General features: G+C 52.6%; 1 protein-coding gene across 1 annotated transcript in view; it reads right to left on the bottom strand.

Moving 5' to 3' along the window:
• Positions 1-2,246: 2,246 nt before the first annotated feature.
• The window catches only part of WDR25 (WD repeat domain 25), a 98,774-nt gene continuing 83,944 nt past the window's right edge, over positions 2,247-17,076 (bottom strand). The window contains exons 5-7 of the mRNA XM_056113687.1: positions 4,099-4,269; positions 2,784-2,924; positions 2,247-2,562 (exon numbers count right to left, since the gene is read on the bottom strand). Of these exons, the coding sequence (XP_055969662.1) occupies positions 2,341-2,562; positions 2,784-2,924; positions 4,099-4,269 (534 nt within the window). The 3' untranslated portion in view covers positions 2,247-2,340. The remainder of the gene's footprint in view (positions 2,563-2,783; positions 2,925-4,098; positions 4,270-17,076) is intronic.

Below are 17,076 nucleotides of genomic sequence, written 5' to 3'. Positions count from 1 at the left end.
GGCCAGCCAGCTGGGGTGCAGCTCAGAGGCTGGACGCGTCGCGTGCCCCCCCACCCCAGCTCTGCCGCGGCCCGTCGTCCCGAGCGGGGCCGGTGCTCGAACCCGTGTCCTGCTCCCGGCACCGCCTGGTGCTACCTCAGCCCGGTGAGGCCCCGAGTCCGCCCGCAGCTTGAGCCCCGCCCCTGCATGCCCCGTCTCGGTGGTACTGTATTTTGCACTCAGTAATAAAGATCCGTGGAAGGTGCCCGAGTGCGCTTGTCTCTTCTCCCCATGGGGACGGGGTCCCCCTGCCCTGGGTCTCGGCCTCGGTCAGTCCGGCCCGCGCTGGACTCGGTTCCCCTGTGGCTCACTCACAGCTGCTCAGCGCCCCAGTGACTGAGGAGGCCCTGCTGAACCCATGGGGGATGGGGTGTGGCAGGCACCAAGAGCCCCCCCCCCCCCCCGGCTGCCTCCGGGTCGGGACTCACGCTGTCCCTTTGTCACTGCAGAGATGGGGCCTCGCGCGAGGTTCGCGGGGACTCTCGTGTCTGTGGATGGAGGGTTTTGTCGTTCTGGAGAATTCCCAGCTCCTCACATGGCCATGCCCTCACTCACTGGTCTGCCCTGCTGCAGAACCCGGGGGTGCCAGGCTCACCCCTCCAGCATTCCAGAACCCTCACACCCAACAGTCCCCCCCCCCCAGCCTCCCGCACCCCGTTCCTTCCCAGTAACAGGGTTGCTGGCCCAGGAGCCCACAGAATTGGCACCAGGGCTATTCCTTCCTGCACCCACCCCCCCAGCTTGGGCTCACTCCTCTGTGTCCAGCCTGCCGGACAGAGGGCTTCTCCAGCGATGGGCTCGCAGTGCTGTGGCCTTTCGTGCTTCCTGCAGTGAGGGGCCTGGGCCCTCCGGGGGGGCCGCTGCTCCAGGGGGTGCCTGTGCTTGCCGGGACCTGACCCAGTTGTCTCCCGCAGTGCCAAGGGGCTGGATCCCTGCCCCTTGGCCTGGCCCATCTGGGCTGCCCACTGCCCACAGGCAGGCGCAGATGCCCAGGAAGTGGGTGTGGCGACTGCAGGGCCCCCCCCCCCCCCCCCCGCTCCTCGAGGGCAGATGGGAGACCCTGGGGCCCACGGGGAGAATCCATGCTGGCACCCACAGCCACCCAGGCCCAGCAACACCCTGGGTGCGGGGGTAGCCCTGTCCAGGGAGAGGGGCTCTCTCTGGCCTCTGCCCCCAACCAGAGGGGCAGCCCCGGGCTCCTGCTCCTTGGGTACAGGGTCCGGACGCAGCTGGCCCCCCAGTGCCTCACATTCAGGCTTCTGGTTTCCACCGTCCCCTCTGACTGGACCACCCTGGACCCCGAGCCGGTCCCTGTGTGGAGCTATCTGGACCACAAACTCTGACAGTCCGGCTTAGGACTGGCGTGGCCGGGGCGGGAGCCAGGGTTTCTTGGGCCGCACAGGCTGGAACAGAAGGGGAGGTCGAGCTCCAGACGCTGACATTGCTGACAGGGCTCAGAACCGCCAGATTCTAGTGGGGAGGTGGGGGGGAGCATGCTTCCCCCTCAGCCCTCTGCTCTCAGTTTAGCTCTGCAGATTCTAACACTGCGAACGTGGGCCCCGTGCCGGGCAGTGGCAGGGCCAAGGCATGGGGACAGGGTGGGGGCCCAGGTCACAAGGGTCAGGGGGAGGCCAGGCCAATGGAGCCCCAGCAACCTGCCTTGTACCGTCCTGATGAGGAGAAACTGAGGCTCGCTGAGGAGAGTGAGCTGCCCCAGGCCTCAGCCACCACAGCAGAGTGGGAAGGGCATGGCTGGGAGGTGGCCAGGGAGGACGCCCCCTACTCCTTCGGCTCTTCCTGACTGTGGTCCCCACCCCTTCCCCACTCACTCCCTGGCCGGCTTTGTCCAGGGAGCCTTCCCAGATTGCAGGAATGTCTACCCGTCACCCAGGGGCTGGATCTTAGGTGACTCCTTAATTGTGAGTCGGGAGCGGTGAGTGCTCTTGGCTCCTCCCAGGCCAGGGGTCACTTCCACCGCTGCCTCTGTGGACACTCCATGAGCACTGGCCATGCTCGGCTCAGAGATCCTGCAGCTGTCCCAAGATCAGGAACCCCTGGAAGTTGCCCCTGGTGGAGGGTGAGGCGGCATGGTGGGGCTGCCGTGGGGCCCAGGCTGGACAGGCCAAGGACATCGCTCGACACCGGAGGGCACAGAAACACTTTATTGGGTCCAGCCCACTCAATGCCAACCCCTGTGGCCGCCTGGGGCAGCTGCCCCCATTTTACAGATGAGAAGACAAAGGCACAGCAGCCAGGAAGGCGCCAGTCCATGCTCGGTCACCTCCCTGCCCAGGAGGCCCCTCAGTGCCAGATCTTCACGTCGCCCTCCCAGGAGCTGGTGGCCAGGACCGAGGGCAGCGCGGGGTGGAAGGTGGTGCCCACGCAGGCCTCTGTGTGTGCGTTCAGCGTGCGTGCCCGGCTGGCCGTACGGAAGGTGTAGAGCAGAACACGGCCGTCAGCGCTGCCCGTCACCAGCAGGTCGCCGTCCGGGGAACACTCGCAGCCCACGGCGTAGCCCTCCACCTGCAGAGAGCAGCGGTCAGTGCCCGGAGCCCAGCTGCTGCCGCCTGCCCTGCCTCCCGGGCCAGGCTGAAATGGGCCTTCTCTGTTCTGCCCCCACCTCCCGTCAGCCTCCCCCTATCTATGGGAGTCGCATGGTACCAGGGACAGCGGGACCCGGGTTCAAGAGACAAAGGCTCTGGGAACAGTGCTCAGCTTCCCAGCCGGGGCTCCGGGACACGCACCTTGTGTCCCTCGTAGCGCCGCCGCCGGCTCATCCTGTAGGGCCACACTGCGGAGAAGAGGGCCAGGTAGTTGCCGTTGGTCTGGGCCAGGAACACGGGCTCCCGCGGGTGCAGCGCCAGGCTGGGGCAGGTGTACCTCTCCTGAGAAGCAGCAGGACACGTGTGTCACGCGTGAAGGGGTTCCGTGAGGGGCCCCTGATGCCCGTCCCAGTCGGACCGGCCTGAAGTCGGCTCCCTGGCCCTTTCCAGCTTCTAGAAGCTACTACGTGGCCTCTGTGGCAGCTGAAAAAAACACTGCACTCCTACCTAATCCCTGAGGCCTGCCAGCTCCAACAGGAAGAAGGACCCTCTGCAGATGCAAAGTTGGGAATTTAAGAGGGTTGGACTGCATCACTGCCCCAACTGCTTTCTCATAGAAGGAGTAGGGAGCTGACAGGAGGAGGAGGGGCCGATGGGGGGGTGGTTCAGACACGGGAGGGGGCACAGTAAGACGAGGGAGGGGCTCAGACACAGGAGTCTGGGATTCAGACACAGGAGGGGCCGCAGCTCAGACACAAAAAGGAGGTGGAATTCAGACAATGAAAAAGGGCGGAGTCAGACATGAGAGGGGCGGGGCCAAACAGGGAGGGGCGGGGCCAGACAGAAAGAGGAGGAGCCAGACAAGGAGGGGCAGGGCCAAACGGGGAGGGAGGAGCCAAACACAGGAGGGCGGGGCCAGACAGGAAGGGAGGAGCCAGACAGGAAGCGGCAGGGTCGGACAGGGAAAGGGGGCAGGCAGGGTGGACTGGAGAGAGGAGGCCCTAGGCGGGCTGGGCACCAGCAAGGGGCAGGCTCTCCCAGAGAAGCCCTGGAGAGAGGGCAGACACCTGGGGGTCAGTGCTGTAAAACTGCACGTCTGCCCCAAAGCTAAGGAGGTCTAAACTGTTGTCTTCCACCAAGTGTGATGAAACTCCAGAGCAATCCCAGCGGGGCCTCTGGGCCGTGGCTGGTGCGGTGCCCAAGCAGCAGGAGCAGGAGCCTCCAGCTGGCAGCCTGGCTCCCCTCAAGGGCTGGAGCGCTGAGCACCAGCCATGGCGAAAAGATGAAGACGGTGATGGTGGTGGTGGTGGTGATGTGGGGGTGGTGACGGGTGATGGGGACAATGGGGGCAGGGATGCATTTGTGGACTGCTCCTGGCGGTGACGTCCATGTCACACAGCAGGCGATACCGTCACCCTTGATTTTGAGAGCAGTCTGTCTACCCTGTCCCTCCCCCAGCCCCACCCCCCACCCCCTGGCCCAGACTGCAGCTGGAGCACAGCCTGCGGAGTCTCACGTGGAAGATCTGGTTGGAGATCTTGGCGGAACTCCGGAAATCCCAGGCGATGATGGTGCGGTCGGCCGAGTCCCGGCTCGAGGCGTCTGTGCTGCTCAGAAACTCAAAGCCTTCCTGCAGGAACAGGATGTCCAGGGTCTGCTGGACGGTCGCCTTGTAGCCTCTCACCACCTGCGGAGCGGGCACCTGTCAGGCGGGCGGGGCACGGGAGGACGGCTGGGCAGCCCCTCCCAGGCCGAAAGCCAGGCTGGTTTCCCCATGCGGTCCCCAACCCCCCACTGCCTGGTCTGACAGCCCCTGCCTGCCTGCAGAGAACACCCCTGCCCCCCTCACGGGCCAGGTCCGACTGGTGGCCCGGTGCCCGTCAGCATCGGCAGGGCCCGAGTTTGTGAGGTGTAAGTGGGCACTTGTGTGACACTTGCTTCCCTTCATCCACTCAGAGTACCCCCCTCCCCATCTCCACACTGATTTTCACTGTGGCCTCGGGGCTTTACTGTACTGGGGTTTCCTCCAGGGCCTGCGGCTTTGCCATGATATCAACTCAGTCAGCTCAGTTCCCCGATTCCATGCTTTCCACCCAGACGGCTGCTTCCTGGCCAGCCCCCGAAGGCCAGGCTCCCTCCACCTTCCCCAGGCCTCTCGGTGAAGCCCCCCTCTCCGGCCCCCAATGTGCTCCCTCGGACCTAACCCCAGCCTGGCTCCCTGGGGCGCACTCCTGAGATGCTCTGCTTCTTGGCCTCACTGCAGAGAGTTCTACTCCTTCTATTTTAAGTTTTTTTTTGGGGGGGGGGATTTTGGGGTCAGACCCGGCGATGCACAGGAGTTACTCCTGGCTCAAGCACTTAGGCATTACTCCTGGTGGTGCTCAGAGGACCATATAATCGAACCCAGGTTGACCGCGTGCAAGGCAAATGCCCTACCTGCTGTGCTCTCACTCTAGCCCCCCCACCTTAGGCTGGCATTCAATGCAGCCCCACCCAACTCCAGAACAGCAGGGGACGGTGACCCCAGTACCAGGATAGCACCCCTCCCCAAAAGAGCAGTAGACTTTCCCATCTCGGTGCTCACGAGTCACAGCACAACTTCCGGGCCGTGAGCATGACAGACACAGGGGGACCCACGACCATGGGCCTGGAGCAGCCACCCTGGGGTAGAGGGCTGTCAGGGCACATCAGTAGGACACGGGAGCTCCCGGGGGGGCTGCTGAGTTTGGGAGGCTGGCGGGGCTATGTGGTATCAGGGTGAAGATGGGGTATGACCATTGGCAGCCCCTCTTGGCGCTGGCCGTTCGGGTCCGAGTCTGCCTCCTGGAGCACAGCGTGGGTTCCCACCCACGGGGCTCACTCTGTGGGAGAGCCCCTGCCTCGTGTGTGAGGCCCCGGGTTTGATCCCCGGCACCACAAGAACCTTTTAAGAAACCAACCAAATGAAACAGCCGTGTAAGTCTAGGGAAGTCAGAGTCCACGGGAAGGAAAGAAATGGCAGGGGCGGGCGGGTGGGCACGGCCAAGGCCAAGGCCTCTGCCTGCGCCGCCCCAGCACCACCCGGTGGCCAGAGCCTGCATCTCTTCTCCTGCGACTGCCGTGGCACTTGCAGGCAGAGGCCTGGGAATTCAAACTTCCCCCCATTAATGGTACCAGTGTTTCCAGGTTCACGGGACCGGACGATAGCACAGCACACTTGTCCTGCACGTGGATGACCTGGGTTCAACCCTGGCATCCTGTATGGTTCCCTGAGCCCCCCAGGAGCAATCAGACCCTGAGAGTCAAGCCAGGAGTAAGCCCTGGGCACCACCGGTGTGGCCCCAAACCAACAAATAAACAAAACAGTGTTTCGAGGTTCAAAAAGCAAGCTACTAAATCATATCAAATAGGAATAACGTCCTTTTAGGTACTAAGGGAAATTTGTATATAGAATTGAAATAATATATCAGATAAAATATCAGGACTTAATCAAATGCTATTTAATCTTATTAAAAATTTATTTTTACAAAATATGTATTTTTTTTTTTTTGCTTTTGGGTCACACCTGGCGATGCACAGGGGTTACTCCTGGCTCTGCACTCAGGAATTACTCCTGGCGGTGCTCAGGGGACCATATGGGATGCTGGGAATCAAACCCGGGTCGGCCGCGTGCAAGGCAAATGCCCTACCCACTGTGCTATCTCTCCAGCCCCCCAAAAGTGTATTTTAAATACAAAGACACAGGCTAAAAGTTCAAAGATAGGAAAAGATCAAGGAATAGTAATAAAAAATGGGAATGTCCATGTTAATAACAAGACAAAGTGTATTTTGGAGTAAATACCAACGCGGAGGGTAAGAGAGAGAGTGGGACAGGTGGAGTGCTCTGCCTATATGCAGTCAACTCAGGCTCCGGCCCTGGTACCCTATAATGGCCCCCTGAGCACTGTCAGTTGAGATTTCTGAGCACAAATCCAGGAGTAAGCCCTGTGCAGAGTCAGGACAAACAAAGATGTTAGATAAGGAGGAACTTTTCACAGTGATGAACGCGCCCGTCAGCTAGGAGAGCATCAGAATCCTAAATGCTCACGAGCCTCTTGGCAGAGGCGCGAACAAAACCTCCTACTGCTTAAAAAGGAAATAAAGTAGGGCCGTTCTTATAGTCCCACATTTCAAGCAGCTACTCTTAATTCAGAGAACACAGATTTGATCTCAGGGAAGACAGAAGATGCGCAGAGAGCTTCGGCCAGCTGGAGCTCGCGAACATTTCTAGAACAATCCACCCAAGAGAAGCAGATTTTGCTGCTTTTCAAGTATGCACCAAGATAGACCTCAAGTCTCAGTCAACTGCACAGGATTGAACAGACTCGGGCTGTTCCATGTCCAGATGGGGTTAAATTAAGAAAGCAGCTAAAAATACCTGGGAAATTCCCAAGTGCTCGGGACCTACACAGCACACACTTTAAAACAAAACAAACACACACACACACACAAAAAACCAGTACTTCAGGCACCGTGATTAATATTGGTAACAGGAAGGTGTCAGGCGTGGGTGTTGCTACCCCACACCCCCTGCCAGGTGTCACGCCCCTCCGCCACTATCTCTAGGTCCCCTCTCACCCTCAACCCCCACTTAGCTGTGTGGGCTGGCTCCTGGGTGAGTGTTTACACCTTTCTGTATTTCTTTATACGACCTGCGCTTCGCTTTGGGCTCCCTATGATGACCCCTTAGCTCCACCCCAAGGCAGGGGACTCAAGGCATTCTCCTTCCTGGTTGCTGGACTGCAGTCCACTGTACTTAGCCTGCCCAGGGGTGAACCAGGAGCCAAGAAGAAATAAAGAGATCATGACGAAGAACTGCTGATAAAGATGGAACAACAATCTCTCAGCAGTTGTGAAATGCAGCTACAAATACAGAGAGCAAGTAACAGGCACTGGGAAACTGGAACAGAACCAAGGGCTCAGAACAGAAACCCTGACTTCACCTTAAGAAACGGGAAAAGGGGCTGGAGCGATAGCACAGCGGGGAGGGCATTTGTCTTGCACGTGGCTGACCCGGGTTCAGTTCCCAGCATCGCATATGGTTTCCCAAGCACCGCCAGGAGAAATTCCTGAGTGTAGAGCCAGGCGTAACCCCTGGGCATCGCTGGGTGTTACCCGAAAAGCAAAAAAAGAAAAAAAAAGAAAGAGAAATGGGAAAGGCCGGGCGAGAGCAGAGGGGCTAAGGCACTTGCCTGGCATGTGGTCGATCCCAGTGCAATCCCTGGCACCAGTGGTCACTCAGAGCACTGAGCCAGGAACAGCCCCTGAGCATGGTTGGGTGTAGCCCATGAAACAGAAAGAAGAAGGAGGAAAAGATACGTGGAGGAGGAGAAAGTGAAGGAAGAAGAGGAGAAGGAGAAGGAGGAGAAGGAAGAGGAGGAGGAGGAGGAGGGAGAAGAAGAGGAAGAAGAAGAAGAGGAGGAAGAAAAGGAGGAGGAGGAAGAAGAGGAGGAGGAAGAAGGAAGAGGAAGAGGAAGAAGAAGAGGAGGAGGAGGAGGAAGAAGAGGAGGAGGAAGAGGAAGAGGAAGAAGAAGAAGAAGAAGAAGAAGAAGAAGAAGAAGAAGAAGAAGAAGAAGAAGAAGAAGAGGAGGAGGAGGAGGAGGAGGAAGAGGAGGAGGAGGAGGAAGAAGAAAAGGAAGAGAGGAGGAAGAGAAAAATAAGGGCTAAGGAAGGGAGGGTGGGAGGGAAGAGCATCCACACTGCCCGGGAATATAAGTCCCTTCACTCACTGTGGCACCATCCACTTTGCAGAAAATCCAACTGAATCCACAAAGAAGCAACTCGAGCTCGTTGAGCACAGTTGCAGAATTCACAGTGACGACCCAGATGTCTGCGGGATTTCTATAGTCTGACAGTGCATGACCAGAAACCGCAATTCAAAACTCTGACAGCAGCATAAAATGCACATAACTACATACCTACAGGTATATGTAGCAAACAAAGAAAACTACAAAAGAGATTCAAGAAAGTAGAAAAAAATGGGCCAGTGCTCGTGGGTTAGCTCAAGACTGTTAAGAATTCTATTCTTCCCCAAATGGATCTAATGAGCAAAGGCAGTAATATTTAAAGTTCCAGAAGGTTTTCCCTCAGAGTGGGGCAAGGTTGAGTCTCCCTCCCCGCCCTAAGCAGACTCCCGGCAGCCGAAAACCTTCAGAACCCAGCCACAGCCATGCTCAAGGCCACTTTCCACACACTCGGATGAGTCTCACCTATGAAGGAACTGGCAGAAGAACCCTGGTATGCAGGACCCGGGGCCGAGATCTCCAAGCCTGCTCAGATTGGGACTGGGCCTCCTCCACCCAGACCTCCAGTTTTCCAGTAGCTTGGCAGTCACACCCAAAACTGCCCCTGGCGTTATAATCTCATCACCGTCCAGGATCAACGGCCAGACTATGAAACAAAGCTCCCGGAATAGAGCGACGCATTTTTTCCCTCTTGGAGTGCCCGGCAAGCTACCGAGGGTATCCCGCCCACTTGGCAGAGCCTGGCAAGCTACCCGTGGCATATTCGATACGCCAAAAACAGTAACTATAACAGGTCTCATTCCCCTAATCCTGAAAGAACCTCCAATATGGCAGCGTTGGGAAGGATGAGTAAGGAGAGGCTGCTAAAATCTCAGGGCTGGGACGAACAGAAATGTTACTGGCACCCGCTCGAGTAAATCGATGAACAACGGGATGACAGTGACAGTGATGGAAGGTTTTATTTACTTTTTTTTAAGAAAGTGATTATAAAATTGAAACATACATGCAGAAGACCTAGAATAGTCAAAGCAACTTTGAGGAAAAAAGAGAAAATGAAAACACACACCTTCCCTAGGCAGGGGGCAGAGCTCAGAGGGTTGGAGTGCAGGTCCTGAGTCTAATTCCTTAGACCACATGTGCCCCAGGACCACTGGGGTATATCCTGGTTGCCCCATGCCTGCCGGGTTGTCCTGGGGGCCCCCAGCGTTGCTAGTGGGCCCTGTAAAAGACATACACTAGCTGGGAAGCAGTAGTGAGGTGGGGCTGGGGAGATAGTCAGCCGGTAGGCATTTGTCTTGCACTGAGCCGACCTGGGTTCGATCCCTAGAACCCCATATGGTCCCCTCAGCTCTATCAAGAGTGATTTCTGAGCACAGGCATGAGTTAAGCCCTGAGTACTGCTAGGAGTGGCCAAAAAGCAAACAAACAAACAAAAAAACCAGAAAGTGTATAAGCACCGAGCCTGGTAGTGTGAACCCTGAGGGCCTCACCACCTGGACCTGGGTGCCTCAACTGTGAGCACCGCCCCCTGCAAACCCTGAAAATAAAGGGGTACAAGAGTAAGTTCCAATGGTGCAAGCACTGGGACCCATGTGCGGGCAAGCATGTGGTCACTGACTCTAGAGTAACATCAGCCACAGTGAAGGAGTGAACAAAGGTGGGAATCGTTCAGCTGGGGTCTTGTGTCTTGGAGGATGGGGAGGAAGGAGTTACTGAGCCACACAAAAGCTTTTGGATGTTTATAAATACAGACACATACGTCTGTGTGTGAAAACACCCAAACATGAGTTCCAGACATGTGCAGGCCGTCAGCTGTCAACTGCCCTTCTGTGAGGTGTGACTGATGCGGTGAAGGCAAAATAAAAACTTGAGCTTTTTTTTATAGGAACCCTTAGTTTGCACTTATTTCTTATTTTAGTTTATGTTATGTGAATAATGACTTCTTTGATCAACTAAAATGAAAAGAATTAGCCAGCAACCAATCAGTATGAGAAGAAATATTAAGGGAACTTCTTCAGGCTGAACGATAAAGACGCCAGATGGATACTTGGAATCATAGGAAGGAGTGAAATCTACCGTCATTATGAACATGAGAGCCAGAGAGCTCTAGCACTGGAGGTAAAAACCCTGCATGTGGCTGCTAGACCCTGTTTTGTTGGTGTTTTGTTTGGGGGCCACACCCAGTGATAGCCAGGGCTTTCTCTTGGCTCTGAACTCAGGGATCCCATGCCAGGAACTGAACACAGGATCAGCTGCATGCGAGGCAAGCAATCTATCCACTGCACTACTCTTTGGCCCCTTGACCTTGGTTTAAATTGCCGTCACCACATAAGGTCCCCCAGTACTGTCAGGGGTCACTCCTTGGCACCAGAGGTGGTTCGTGAATATGACTGCGAGGGTTTCCGGAAGTAGAGGGAGATAGGGGGAGGTAGCCCACCCCAAGAGATTTCAGTCACAAGACCTGCATACCTGCATTTTTCAGCAGATTAATTTCTGGGTGAGACTCAGCCGGAAGTAGAGGAGTCTGGCCAGGTGGCGACTGTGGAGTGTGGGAGCTTTTGGCTGTTTGTCTGAGGGGCATACCTCTCCAGGGTGCCCCGGATGACTCAGCCATGCCTGAGAGTGTCCGGAAGAGTCTTCTGCAACTTGCTGATCTCTTTTGAGATTTATTTTCAGGAGTCACTCCTTAACACTGTCACTGTCACTGTCCTCCCGTTGTTCATCAATTTGCTTGAGCGGGCCCAGCAACATCTCCATCGGAGACTTTGCTGTTACTGTGTTTGGCATATTGAAAACATCACGGGTAGCTTGCCAGGCTCTGCCGTGTGGGCGAGATACTCTTGGTAGCTTGCCAGGCTCTCCAAGAGGGGCGGAGGAATCGAACACGGGTCGGCCATGTTGGCTGCATGCAAGGCAAACGCCCTACCACTGTGCTATCGCTCCAGCCCTTAGCACAAGGCCTTATCACAAGGCTTTAGCACAAGGCCTTATCGCTCCACTCCTTAGCACAAGGCCAAGAACAGCCTCTGAGCACTACAAAGCATGGCCCAACCCACCCCGCCTCCAAATAGTGAAATAACCCCAAGTGAAATAATCTCAAGAACAGTTTTAGGGCCAACAGATTTGACAACTGGGATAAAATAGCAAATATCTGGAAAGAAAAATGTTACCAAAATGATTTAAGAAGAAATAGAATTATTGAATAACCTCGTACATATATATACCACTAAACCCAAAACACTTACCCCAAAAGTCACATACATCTTGCATCAAGAAGTCTTCAATGTTTCCACCAAACATATGTAACACTGTAGCACTGTCCTCCTGTTGTTCATCATTTGCTCAAGCGGGCCCAGTAACATCTCCATTGAGAGATGTTACTGTGTTGTCTCACAACACAGTAACTGTTGTTACTGGTTTGGCAAATCGAATACATCACGGGTAGCTTGCCAGGCTTTGCTGTGCGGGCGAGATACTCTCGGTAGCTTGCCGGGCTCTCCGAGAGGGGCAGAGGAATTGAACCCAGCTTGGCCGGGCCGGCCGCTTGCAAGGCAAACACCCCTACCGGTGTGCTATCGCTCCAGCCCTTGCCAAACAAGCTCTCAAGGTCCACCAAACATCAATAACATGAAATACTCAGAAAGTATACGAGGAAAGAGCGTCTCTCAATTCATTATTTGGAGACCAAATCGATCACACATCAAAGTCAGACACCAACATGTGGGGCAAGAAAGTTGGTTGAATGGGCTGAACAGTCGTTTTGCACATGGAGGATCTGGATTTGGTCCCTGGCACTGCCTATCCCCTGAGCACTGCTGGGAGTTCCCAAGCACTGAGCCATAAGTAGCCCCTGAACACTACCAGCAGTGACCCACACCCACACTCAGAGTATACGCCACTAATTCTCATAAACACAGATAGTAAATTTTTAACTATTATTAACAATGTTTATACTGCAAAGTAAGCCATATATTATAACCAAACTAGGGTTTATCCTAGAAACATGGCTGCTTTTTAATTTGTGTTTACCACATCTAACATCATTCCTAGCAGTAAAAATCCGAGTGTTTCCCCCACAAGATAACGAACAATAGAATGATGTTCACGCTCACCACTTTCATTCAATGTTTGTAGGAAAAGGTTTAATCATTTGGAACAGAGCAGGGGGAGGGGGGATGCATGCACATTGGAAAGTGAGCTGATAAAAATCAGATTATTCTTCAAAGAATGTGCAATGTACATCCAAATTCCTAAGCAATCTATGAAATACTTATTAGGAAAAGCTAACAGGATACAAGATTACTGAAAGAAAGTTAACAGTATATATGCTAGCAACACTGAATCACTGTATCACTGTTCTCCAGTTGTTCATTGATTTGCTCGAGTGGGCCCAGTAACATTGTGAGATTTGTTACTGTGTTTGGCATATCAAATAGGTCATGGGTAGCTTGCCAGGCTTTGCCTTGCAGGCAAGATACTCTCCGTAGCTTGCCAGGCTCTCCGAGAGGGGCAGAGGAATCAAACTCGGGTCGGCCATGTTGGCTGCATGCAAGGCAAACACTCTACCCACTGTGCTATTGCTCCAGCATTGAACATGAATTAAAAGCAAAGGAGGGGCTGGAGCGATAGCACAGTGGGTAGAGTGTTTGCCTTGCACGCAGCCAACATGGCCGACCCAGGTTCGATTCCCAGCATCCCATATGGTCCCCCGAACACCGCCAGGAGTAATTCCTGAGTGCATGAGCCAGGAGTAACCCCTGAGCATCGCCGGGTGTGACCCAAAAAGCAAAAAAAAAAAAAAAAAGCAAAGGAGTACAAACAATAGTATCAAAAAATCACGAAATGCTAACAAATCTAATACAATTATACAACACTGAAATACTTGAAACTGGGGCCAACGTGATAGTACACTGGGTAGGACATTTGCCTTGCACGTAGCCAACCCAGGATCAATCCCCAGCTTCGTATATGGTCCCCCGAGCATCGCCAGGAATAAATCCTGAGTGCAGAGCCAGGAGTAACCCCTGTGCATCGCTGGGTGTGACCCAAAAAGTAAAAAGAAGAAAGAAAAGAGAAGAAATATTGGAAATAAGACTGCTTAGAAAAGCTAAGAAAGTCTAAATAATCAGAGACAGTGTCTGTTTATGGATCAGACAGCTCAATACTAAGGTGTTAATTATACAGAAGTCAACCTAAACATTTGACTATAATCCTAATCGAAATAGCTTTCCTTTGGGAGAAATTAACACGATGATGGCAAAATTGAAATATGAGGGGGAAACAACAACAAAAACCTAGAACAGATCCCACCACTTTTTAAAAGACATTGGAAACGTGACACTATCCAATTTCAAGAATCACTACAGAGGGGCTGGAGCAATAGCACAGCGGGTAGGGCATTTGTCTTGCGCGCAGCCTACCCGGGTTCGATTCCCAGCATCCCATAAGGTCCTCTGAGTACCGCCAGGGGTAATTCCTGAGTGCAGAGCCAGAGTAACCCTTGTGCTTTGCCAGGTGTAACCCAATAATCAAAAGGAAAAACAAATTACTACAGAGATCTTAACGCTAACAGTGACATCTAGTCTGAAGCCGGTCCCTCCCCTTCCTGGTCCTTCACTGATGATCATATTTATATTTACGTCTTTTGTTCTGGGCCACACCCAGCAGTGCTCTGGGCTTTCACCTGGATTAGCCCTGACAGGATCACTCCTGACAGGGCCTGGGGGACCACGTGGATCACTCCTGACAGGGCTTGGGGGACCACGTGGAGTGCCAGGGATCGATCCTGGGTGAGTGGCATGCAAGACAAGCACCTTCCCTGATGGATTATCTCTCCAGACCTGTCACCAAAGATTTTGCATCCAAGACCCAAACATGTGTGGTTCAAGATGGGGAATGCTAACATGCATGCAGCAGATGCTGAAAATCAGGAGGTACCAGAGGAAAACACACACCCTCTTACTCGAGGCCTGGAGCCCCAACACACACACCTGAGCAGGTCTCTGCTAGAAGAAGAGAGAAGCTACAGGGATATGACAAGTGATACGGCAGCGGGGAAGGCAGTGCCTTGTACACAGTCCCCAACATCCCAAATGGTCCCCCAAGCACTGCCAGGAGTAATTCCTGAGTGCAGAGTCAGGAGGAACCCCTAAGTATCGCTGGCTGTGCCCCCTAACCCCACAAAAGAAAAAAAAAAGGAGAGAAAAGAAAATATGAAGCTCAAACGAAAAAAGTGAATTCTAGGACAACATGTTAAACACACAAACGTGGGTTTCTAGTGTTTTTCAAACATCTGATGCAGAGCAGGGGTCGATATGCCCTGGGTTTTATGGAATTACTGCTGATTTTTTTTTCTTCAAAACTTGGACATAGTCCAACAGTTAGAGTACTTTTGTTTGTGACTTCACTGAATATTTATGAAGAAAATGTCAGGTCTGAGCAGAGTACAGAGTGTGACAGGTGCGTCCCAGGCGTCCATGCCTTCTACTACTCGACGAAAGCACGTGAAGGCGGCACGGAGACCTCACACCACAGACGCACTTTGGGGTGAAGGCCCAAGACGTCGTATTGAATCTGCTTTGCGTGGTAGGCGTCGCGCGGCCTTGTATTACAGAGAGACGATGGTGCATAGGGATCCCGTCGGAGACACAAGGGAATAATGTCCCTGTTGGGAAAAGGGAGATCACACAGTGCGCTGGGTGCTGATGCCGAGACCCTCCCCTCTGCCAAACACCGGGTTTCAGTACTGCTGCCCCTGTTCCAATTTAGCCCCAAAATAACCTTGCCTTAGAGCGTGCCCCTCGTTCTACTTAGTAATAAGATTATCACCAAGAGAAGTGCTGGGTTCTCTGTCGTAGGACAAAAATGGAGATGAAAGAAACAGCTTTCCACAGAATGACAGGCCGGGAGAAGCTTCTAGTTTCAGCACAATGCAAGCTACGGGGCCTGAAAGGACAGACTCATTCTATGTGTGCTCGAAATAGAAAACTGAGGAAAATGGGAACGAAGGCAAGTGCGAGTGATTCACTTCGGAACTGTGTCATCTCAGATTAGTCTTTGGGATACGCATATGGATGAAGTAGAGACAGATACACGTATACAGGGATAAAGTTTGACTGGCCTTATGTCAGCCTAAACTGGAAGAAAGTAGTTACAGAGTTAGTTTGGTCTCAAGCTTTATTTATTAGTTGACAAAAACACGATCAACTTTACAAAAATCTTTAGAATATACTAGGGATTGGGAGGCTGAAGGGAAACTGGGGGCACTGGTGATAGGAAATGTGAACTGGTGAAGGGACAAGTGTTGGGACATTATATGACTAAAACCCAATCATGAACAACTTTGTGACTGTGTATCTCACTGTGACTCAATTTTAAAAGGAATAAACTGAAACAAAAACAAACAAAAAGAATGCACCAGAATCAGAATAGGATTTTTATGTAGACAAATTGAAACGTTCAGTATTCTTATCTTAGGACTCCGAGAATTTCCTATAAACCCAACGATTTGGATTACAGTTCTAACCAACTTTTAATTCTTTAAAACAGATTTGACAACATCAAAAGTGATGTTGAAATGTTGAATCGGCAGGGGTGGGTGTACGGAGAGATGCTCAAAAGGATGGAGTTCGTGCCTTGCATGCAGGAGGCCTGGGGTCAACGCAGGTGGGGGGCACCACTACATGCAGGAGGCCTCGGCTGGTCCTCACCACACACGGCACTTAGCACTGCCAAGAGCCACTCCAACAAGATGCCAGAAATAGCTGGGGAGCACTGCCAGGTGTGCACCAAAAACAAAAACGTTAAGTGATCAAAGAGATCCCCTCATAAGCTTATGGTTATTAGGTCTGAGCTACTTTTGGCCGTGGAATAATCTCTATTGGTGTAAGAGCCAATGAATCGCAGGGGCCATAGGAGTCAGTTAATAGTCAAGCTATAAGCATTTTTCACCCCTTTTGTCAATCAACTGATAAATTTTTAGGACTGTATTGCAATTGTGCTGTCCTGGTTAACAAAATCTGATCCACTAGGGGTACTATAGTAATAAACTATAGTAAAGTTACATCAACTACATGGGAATCGTGAACGGGTCGATTCAAACAAGGGCCACAACTGACAACCCCAAAAGACACCCACTCTTCCTACACTCTTCCTACAGCCAGTTGATTTTCAACCAAAATTCCAAAAATAACCTGACGGGAAAAGAAAGGTCTTTCTAACAAGTGGCATTAAAACAACTCAGAATTCCGCACAGCAAAACATATTAAATAAACATCAACCTTAACACATACCATACACAAAAATGAACTCAAAATAGACACACACGAAAATGATAACATTTCTAGAAGATCACAGTTGAAAATAATCGCAACCCTAGAGCAAGCAAAACTTTAAGAGAAAATGAAAATTCATGGTATGAAGAGAAAATAATTTCCAAATACTTAAAGAACATCTACGATCCAATCATCATCCTCAACATCCTTTTATTTTATTTTATTTTATTTTGCTTTTGGGGGTCACACCTGGCGATGCACAGGAGTTACTCCTGGCTTTGCACTCAGGAATTACTCCTGGTGGTGCTCAGGGGACCATATGGGATGCTGGGAATCAAACCCGGGTCGGCCGTGTGCAGGGCAAACTCCCTACTCACTGTGCTATTGCTCCAGCCCCCTCAACATCCTTTTAAATGGGCAAAAGGTTTTAACAGAACCTCAAACAAAGAAGACAGTCAA

The sequence above is a fragment of the Sorex fumeus genome, unplaced genomic scaffold, assembly GCF_029834395.1.
Source record: "Sorex fumeus unplaced genomic scaffold, SorFum_2.1 ptg000022l, whole genome shotgun sequence".
NCBI lineage: Eukaryota > Metazoa > Chordata > Mammalia > Eulipotyphla > Soricidae > Sorex > Sorex fumeus.
Note: the sequence above shows the minus strand (reverse complement) of the source record. Positions and strands in the feature narration are given on the sequence as shown.